The sequence below is a fragment of the Martes martes genome, assembly GCF_963455335.1.
Source record: "Martes martes genome assembly, chromosome: 17".
In the NCBI taxonomy this organism is placed as follows: domain Eukaryota; kingdom Metazoa; phylum Chordata; class Mammalia; order Carnivora; family Mustelidae; genus Martes; species Martes martes.
Genome location: NC_137905.1, coordinates 746,553 through 754,678, shown reverse-complemented (window position 1 = coordinate 754,678; position 8,126 = coordinate 746,553). Strand labels below are relative to the sequence as shown.

Here is an 8,126-nt window from a genome sequence, read left to right as displayed (position 1 = left end):
TCAAGCGCCCGCGCCGAAAACCGAAACGAGGCGGGAACCTCGGGAGCGCGAGCGGACCGCAAGGACCGAGGTCCTCCGGGGTCTTCGGACGGTTCCCCTGGTAACCGTCGCCCGGGGGAGACGCCCCGGAAGTCCGTCACACGCCTGCGCCGAAGAATCCCGTCCGCGCCTGCGCACTAGGACGGTGGGGGGGGGGCGGCGCTCGGCATGGGGGACACGGAGTCCGAGTCGGAGCAGATCCGTCTGAAGTGTATCCGTAAGGAGGGCTTCTTCACGGTGCCTCCGGAACACAGGGTGCGTCGGGGGGCCGCCCGGGGAGCTCTGCCGGCGGCAGGGCGGGCCTGGGACGCCCTGGGGCCCCTGAGTGTCGCGCTAAAGCGTTGGGGTTTCCGACGCGGGCGGGAACGACAGTCCCAGCGGTCCTGGCGGCCGGCGCAGAAGCCGGCGGGGGGCTGAGGGCTCCGGGGCTCCAAAGCTGAGAGGCTGAGGGGTCTGGGGCTGAGGAACTCCAGGGCTGAGGAGCTGAGCGGCTCCGGGGCTGAGGGGCTCTGGGGCTGCGGGACTGGGGGGCTGAGGGGCTCTGGGGCCGAGGGCCGGGGCTGGGGGCAGACCCCGGGGCTGTCCGGTGGCCAGCTGCCTGTGAAGAGCGGGCTCTGGGCTCGGTGGGGGGGGGGGTCGGGGGTCGGGGGTCGACTTGGCCGCCTGCTCTCCTGGGGCGCTGTGAATGGGCCAGGCCGCGCCCCGCCTGAGAGCCGGCAGCTTCCGTTCGTGTCTTCCTCTGCGCGAGGCCTCTGCATACGGCCCTGTCGTGTGGTCCGGTCAGCGGCCGTTACGGGGTGGGGAGAGTGAAGCTTGGGAGTATGGAGTCGTCGTTGGAGCTCCGGGGGCTGGGCCGGGCCGTACCCGGCGCTCTGAGAGGCCGGTCAGGGTCACGAACGCTCGGTGGCGGTCCTCGGGCCATGGTGCGTCCCCCGACACGCAGCAGGTGCCCGCTGCGTTCCCAGGACCGCGGGGCGTGATGGGAGCCCAGACACCCAGAGGAGCACCCCCGCGTGGCGCTTCGGGCTGCGGAAAAGCAGGATTTCGGAGGAAGAATTGTGTTCGGCTTGGGGGCAGCTTGCAGGCCGTTCTGCTGGGCTGGTCAGTGGGACTAGGATTCTGACGTGCGGAGAGACAGGGAAGCCTGGCGTGCCAACCTGGAGTGTCGAGGCAGCGCCACAGGGATGAGAAACAGCGGGACCCAGACGCGCCAGGAGTCGCCCCCGGGGGAGAATGTGAGGAAGAACTGGGGGGGAGAGGAGCCCGAAGCCACCTCGGGGAAGCGCTCGGTGCCGGTGGTTCCGACCTGTTCCCCGAGTGGTAGGACGGAATGAGATGGAGGCCATCAAAGGAGAAGGTGAGAGGCAGCAAGGCCAGAGGGGCTGCGGGAATTGAAGCTTTGCTGCACGTGCTTCTAGCCAAGGGGACATGCCCGCCCAGTCCAGTCCATCGGCAAGTGTCCCGCATCATGCAGGTGTGTTAGCGTACAGGCCTTCTGCTGGGAGTGCAGCCCCAGGTGCAGTGGCTCGAGTGTGGGCTTTAGGGGAGCCTGGGTGGCTCAGGCAGTCAAGCGTCCAACCTTTTTTTTTTTTTAAGATTTTAATTTGGGCGGGGGGGTGGAGCATGAACAGGGGCGGGGCCGGAGCAGAGGGAGAAGCAGGCTCCGCACTGAACAGGAAGCCGGATGCGGGGCTCGATCCCAGAACCCTGGGATAACCTGAGCTGAAGGCAGATGCTTCACTGACGGAGCCCCCCAGGCGCCCTGAGTATGTCGGGCTCCGTGCTGGGCGTGGAGCTGGCGCAAAATTCTCTCTCATTTTTCTCTCCCCTAACATTCAGGGAGAGGGAGCTATTTTCCACAAGGTAGGGCCAGGCACTCGTTATCTGTCTTGTAGATCCACCTGCACTTCCTCCAAATCCCACCCTGCTTCAGAGATGGAAAGGAGTGGGCGGCCAACTTCCTTTGATCAGGAAGTCCCTTCCTTGAAGCCTTGTCCTCTCTGCTCACATCCCAGTGGCCAAAATGGACTGAAATGGACTTGCCTAGCTGCAAAATACAATGGTGGGAAATACAGCCCCAGCTGGGTAGCCACGTGCCACTGGGCTGTTCCCTAACTCAAAGGAAGAAATACTGTGTGGGTGTTGGGGTCAGTTAGTCTCTGCCACAGAAGCGTTTCCACTGCGTTTGGTAGAAGCTTTGTCCATCTCCGGAGCATAATTTAGACTGGTGCTGCTCAGTTTTTTCTGACGGTGGAAATGTTTCTTACTGTGGACTCTTGATCTTGGGGTTGTGAATTAAAGCCCTACGTTGGGTGTGGACCCTACTTAGAAAAAAAAGAAGAAGAAATGTTGCTTTCTGACTTGTCCAGTATGGTTACCATGAGCCACGTGGCACTGAGGAGCACAACACACATGGCAGCTGAGAAGATGAAATTTTACTGTTAATTTGTGCTAGCCATATGTGGCCAGTGGTTGTCGTTTGTGGACAGCATACATCTGGACCATGGGATTGGAAGGGAAGAGGCTGTCTGTGGTAGTGCCTGCCAAGTGTCTGCTGGCCCAGTAGCATCTTTCCTCTTTTCTCATCTGAGCACCCACGGGTGTGGTTATCTTCGTTGGGTGAGCAAAACATGAGTGAGCTCCTCGGTACAGATTAAGTGTGCAGTATCCGTCTCTAGTTGTTCCTTTAGCTGCCCAAGCCCTGCCCTGCCAGCCCCTCTGTCTTTCAGCTGGGACGGTGTCGGAGCGTGAAGGAGTTTGAGAAGCTGAACCGCATCGGGGAAGGCACCTATGGCATTGTGTGTAAGTGGCCAAGATGGGTGTCCTCGGGCGCAGGGGACTGTCCCAGCAGTAGCTGTGTTAGGGCTAGAAGCAAGTAAGACAGGACAGAAGTTGTGCAGGGGAGCTCTAATCCGTGGTGTAGCAACCATCAGTGTCAGCCTCCGCTTCTCCGTGTGGTTGCAAATGGAGAACCATTACAGCAGAGCCTAGAGCTTCCAAAAGCAGCGGGGGCGGCAGCATGAAGCCGCTGGGAGGTTAGCGTGCAGCACACTGATAAGGGTTTGGAAGCTTCGCATGCGAGTGCCTGGAAGAGCCTCCTTTGCACAAAATAAGCGTTTTTTCCGAGATAAAATATCTTATTGCTGCTTGAGCGTAGCAGACAGAAGGCAAAGTGGTGATCTGCATCCTGAGTCTAAGGAGGAAAACTTAAAGGGAGCTCCTTGTAACTAACACCCTGTACCCAGCTGTACCCAGCTCAGTGGAGAGGACTCCCCAGAGAGCATGTGTGCACTGGGGCTGGCAGTGCGGCTTGCGCAGTTGGGACCTAGTGTCCCTGGGCATCCAGTTATCAAGAAGAAGAGAAAGGGGACCCCCCAGAGTTCACAACGAGGCCCCTGTGTGGCATAAGGGTGTGTGGTGCGGGGTCAAGTAAGATTTCATCATGGATGAGTTTCATTCCAGATCGGGCCCGGGACACCCAGACGGACGAGATTGTTGCCCTGAAGAAGGTGCGGATGGACAAGGAGAAGGACGGTGAGCCCACGTGGGAGGGGTGGAAAGGTGCCAGTGCTCTGAGGCTTCCTCCGGCCTGAGCACCTCATTTTGAGAGCCACTGCATTAGGGTTTCTGGGGGGCTGTAGGTTGGCCTTGCCTCTCCTGTCCTTCCCCAGCCCCTTGCCCTCACCTCTACTCCAGACCTTAGCTCTCCTGCGGTTCGTCTTCTCCTTCTGTGTGGTGACGGCCCTACCTTCTGTCTCCGCCCAGCCGTCACCCCTCCACCCAGCCCTCCCTGCCTAAGACCAGGCTGGCAGCCCCTGTGCTCCACGCACCCCTGATTTCTGCCCCCCAGCACCTTCCTGGCTTCCCGTGCTGGCAGGGCCTTGCTGTGCTCAGTGTGGACCTGTGTCCTGTTGAGTGGTCAGTACAGAGGGTTGCTGTCTTGCATGATTGAATGAAGGAAGAGTTAAAGGTTCATGTTCAGGGGGCCTTGATTCTCTCTGAGGTTGTGGGCAGAGCCCTGCTGGGGTAGGGGTGCAGCTCACTGAGGAGGCTGTCTGGCCGCAGGGGTCCCCATCAGCAGCCTTCGAGAGATCACACTGCTCCTTCGCCTTCGCCATCCGAATATTGTGGAGCTGAAGGAAGTGGTTGTGGGGAACCACCTGGAAAGGTATGCAGTTTGCTGGTCCTCTGCACTGGGCCCTGCCGAGCCTGCCCTGCCTGTCTCCTCCCTATGCTCCCCCCAAATCAAATTCATCCCTCCTGCAACCCCTTTGGCCTGCCTGGGAAGACGTGAGAGGTGCTCTGTGTCTTCCCCTTTTCTTGCAGCATCTTTCTGGTGATGGGTTATTGTGAGCAAGACCTGGCCAGCCTTCTGGAGAACATGCCGACACCCTTCTCTGAGGCCCAGGTGTGAGGCTGGAGGGCCTGGAGTGGAGGCATCGTCCCAGCTACCTTGTGGCACATTTAACTGATGCATCCTGCTTTCTGAGTAGGTCAAGTGCATTGTGCTGCAAGTGCTCCGAGGCCTCCAGTACCTGCATCAGAACTTCATCATCCACAGGTAGGAGGGGCCCCAGGTGGGGGAGGAATGGCATGAGTCTGAGGAGGGTGGGGCCTGAAGGGACATTTGTCTGGAGGGCAGGTTTGTGACCCATGGGAAGGGTGACTGCCAGTCCTGGCCCCTGGAGAGGAAATGACCTGGCCTCAGTGCAGTTCTGTAAGAGTTCCTTGGGGCAAGATCCAGGCCCAAACAGCACCTGCTTTCCCCCCAGGGGAGCTGATGATGGGTGCATAGTCAAAGCTCTGAGAAGTCCTGCAGTGGACAGATCCCTCCTGGAGTCTCATCACACAGACCAGGAAAGTGGGGGACCTCCCAGGCTCAGGGCAGGACTGTGCAAGCAGCAGCTTCTTGTGTCTTACGGCAGCTGGTACAGCCCTGGGTGGGGAATGGGCACAGGACTGGGTGTTAGGCCCGAGACAGGTACTGAGAGCTGGTCCTCCCCGCTGTAGGTTGGCCTTCTACTGCCTACCATCCCCGTGTTTACCAAGTTTCAACAGGGGACATATAGGACAGTATTCTGAGTCTGCCTATGATGGTGACAACCCAGTTGCCCGGGGGGCTCCTGTCCTGGGGATCACGGATGTTCCCTTTCTGTTCCAGGGACCTGAAGGTGTCCAACTTGCTCATGACCGATAAGGGCTGTGTGAAGACAGGTGGGTGCCGGGTGCCGGTGCTGTGGCCGGTGTCTGTGGGAGGGCTACCTGGAACGGGGAGCAGGTCGGTGCTTGCCAGTCCCCTGAGAGCTAAGAGCTGGTTTGCACACGGCAGCTCCTTAGCACGCACACACCACCATATCCCCCCGCCGGGTGACACTGTCTCTCCTGCCTCTCTGCCTTTGTCACAGCGGATTTCGGCCTGGCCCGGGCCTATGGCATCCCAGTGAAGCCAATGACCCCCAAGGTGGTCACGCTCTGGTGAGTCCCTCAGGATGAGCGTGTCTGGTGGAGGCAGTTTTGGGGGGTGGTCATGCTGAAGCAGCACAAGGATCCTGAGGGTTGTGAAGCCTCAGAGGGCCACCCACACTCAGGCTGGGTTGAGGACAGCTTCCTGAGACAGCGGGGCTCTCGGGGGGACACGACATCACGGCAGGGTGGGAGGGCCCTGCCTGGTTCTGAGCCCTCTCAGGCTTCTGTCTGTGGGACGGGGCAGTTTACGCAGCTCACTGTTGTTTTTTCTCACGTGTTTTTAAGAAGCAGCAGACCAGGGTTGTAGTTAACAATAGAATGTTGAAGTCCTCTGTCTTCCACCGTGCGTCAGCCAGCTCTGTGCCCCCACTGGGCTGACGCAGACCTGGAGGAGCCGCCCAGCGAAGTTGTTGGTACTGGGCGCGTCGCCCACATTAGTGGGCTGAGAGGATGAGGTGGTCTGAGCTGGGGTTGGCAGTCCAGAGCCCCGGCTGCCTCAGGCTATCAGGAAGGCTGGTGGAGGCCCAGGCTTTACTGCAGGGGACAAGGGGGAGTGCTTGTGTTTGCAGGTACCGAGCCCCCGAACTGCTTTTGGGAACCACCACGCAGACCACCAGCATCGACATGTGGTGAGATGTGAACGTGTCTCCCAGGGCCTGGGGGAAGGACTGGGGTGGGTCCCATGGGGGCTGGCAGGGGTAGGGCTGGGGTCTTTGCCAGCCTCCCAGCGCCCGGAGGAGGGGGAGGGCTGAAGCTTGGGATCCCAAGAGGAAGCCTGAGAACAAAGCCTCCACAGAAGAAAGGTCCTGCCCTCATGGTCACCCAGAGGGGCCATCTGGGACGGGGTTGCGTCCCACCGTGACCTCCTCCCAAGCTCCACCCGGTCCTGACCCAGCCCTTGGCCTCAGCAGAGGTACATGAGGTAAGGCGTGCTGTCCTCTGCAGGGCCATGGGCTGCATCCTGGCTGAGCTGCTGGCCCACAAGCCCCTTCTCCCCGGCACGTCCGAGATCCACCAGGTGGACCTGATTGTGCAGCTGCTGGGCACGCCCAGTGAGAACATCTGGCCAGTGAGTGCCTGGCCTCTGCTCTCGCCCGCCCCCCTGCCCGGGCCAGCCCCATGCTCAGCTCCTGCTCCCTGCAGGGGTTTTCCAGGCTGCCACTGGTGGGTCAGTACAGCCTGAGGAAGCAGCCGTACAACAACCTCAAACACAAGTTCCCGTGGCTCTCGGAGGCTGGCCTGCGCCTGCTCAACTTCCTCTTCATGTACGACCCCAAGAAAAGGTGCTGACCTGACCTGTGGGTAGGAATGGGGACCCCTCCACCTTGAGCCCTCAGGAGGGGGTTTTCAGAACTCCGGCCGTGCTGCCGCAGAGATGCCCCCTCCCCAGACACAGACATGGAGGACCAGGCCCTCACTTCAGGTGGTCCCTGCCCACCCAGGTCATGGAGTCTATTCTGGGTTTCCCGTCCGTTTCTCGGCCCCAGACCCCCGCTGGCCACTCGCTTTTTATACCAGAGGCTGCGGAGCTGGGTGGATATGAGGGAAACCGGCCTCAGTGGCAGCCGCCGTTCTGTTGACATGGGGGCCTCCTCTCTAGGGCAACGGCCAGAGATGGCTTGGAGAGCTCGTACTTCAAGGAGAAGCCCCTGCGTGAGTCTCCCACACAGCCCCCGACCTCCACTGATCCCCGCAGGGGCTTCTCTTGTGGCCCTTTCTGTCTGGGGTGGGTGTATTGGGGCACAGCCTCACTCCGCTCCTCAAGCCCCTGAGGGGTGGTGGGGCAGGCCCTGGGCGGGCAGGGGCTGTGTGCTGAGGCCCACGTGGGTGCTCATTGGCCACAGAGACTGTTCCCTGAGGGGAGTGGAGGGAAGGGTGACCCCAGGGCGCGTCACAGATGCACAGTGGGGTTCTCAGACCCAAACGCGCTCCTCCCCGCAGCCTGTGAGCCGGAGCTCATGCCCACCTTCCCCCACCACCGCAACAAGCGGGCCGTCCCGGCCACGTCTGAGGGTCAGGGCAAGCGCTGTAAGCCGTGACGGGTGGGGCCCCTCTGCCCGGCCCGCACGACCGAGGTGCACAGCGGTGAACGGCAGTGAAACGAGGAGGCCTCTGCGGTCCAGGCTCACGGGGCTGCTGGGATCCAGTCCCTCCAGCGGGTGGAGACCAGCACGCTGCTCCCGCTGATCACACCCCTTCCCAGAAGAGTGGGGAGTGGATGTGGGTGGATGTACCCTGAAGGGGCAGGACACGCCTTCTGGACACCTGTTGCCGTGGCCTCGGCTGGTGAAAGCTCCGGACCCTCCCTTCCCAGGAGGAAACATCTGCTGGGCCCAGTTCGGTGGCTGTTGCTGGCTTGGGGCGCAGAGACCCTGCATGGTTGCTTGTGTCCCCTCCTGATCACCAGGATCTGTCCGGGGAAGGGAGAGGCTGTGGTGTACCAGCCCCCTCCCCAGGCGCATTCTGAGAGCCGGCGCACTCAGAATGGGAAGGAGAGATCAGGTGTGGGTCATATCCCACCTGATAGGCTGTCCCTGTCCCCGCACTGAGGCCCAGAGGGGAAGGGGCCCAAGTTGGTGCTAACAGGAACTCCAAGAGATAAAAGGTTTTCTTACAGGCGT

General features: G+C 60.9%; 1 protein-coding gene across 2 annotated transcripts; it reads left to right on the top strand.

The window, feature by feature from the left end:
- The first annotated feature begins 32 nt into the window (after positions 1–32).
- CDK10 (cyclin dependent kinase 10) lies at positions 33–8,125 on the top strand. Of its 2 annotated transcripts, none has more exons than XM_080827828.1 (13): positions 33–294; positions 2,769–2,841; positions 3,502–3,573; positions 4,105–4,207; positions 4,366–4,447; positions 4,533–4,600; positions 5,201–5,253; positions 5,445–5,514; positions 6,075–6,134; positions 6,451–6,574; positions 6,649–6,788; positions 7,106–7,158; positions 7,447–8,125. In XM_080827828.1, the coding sequence occupies exons 1-13, from the start codon at positions 208–210 to the stop codon at positions 7,542–7,544; spliced, it is 1,083 nt and encodes a 360-aa protein (XP_080683954.1). In that variant the 5' UTR covers positions 33–207; the 3' UTR covers positions 7,545–8,125. The 2 variants fall into 2 exon arrangements, with proteins under 2 accessions (XP_080683954.1, XP_080683955.1); XM_080827829.1 differs by having other exon boundaries at positions 186–294; positions 6,660–6,788.
- Position 8,126: the final 1 nt, after the last annotated feature.

Bases quoted from the DNA above. Each gene is read 5' to 3' on its own strand.
- CDK10 (XM_080827828.1), top strand. From the start codon at position 208: ATGGGGGACACGGAGTCCGAGTCGGAGCAGATCCGTCTGAAGTGTATC. The intron at 2,842-3,501 runs GTAAGTGGCCAA...GTTTCATTCCAG, and splicing joins AGGCACCTATGGCATTGTGT to ATCGGGCCCGGGACACCCAG. The intron at 5,515-6,074 runs GTGAGTCCCTCA...TTGTGTTTGCAG, and splicing joins CCCAAGGTGGTCACGCTCTG to GTACCGAGCCCCCGAACTGC.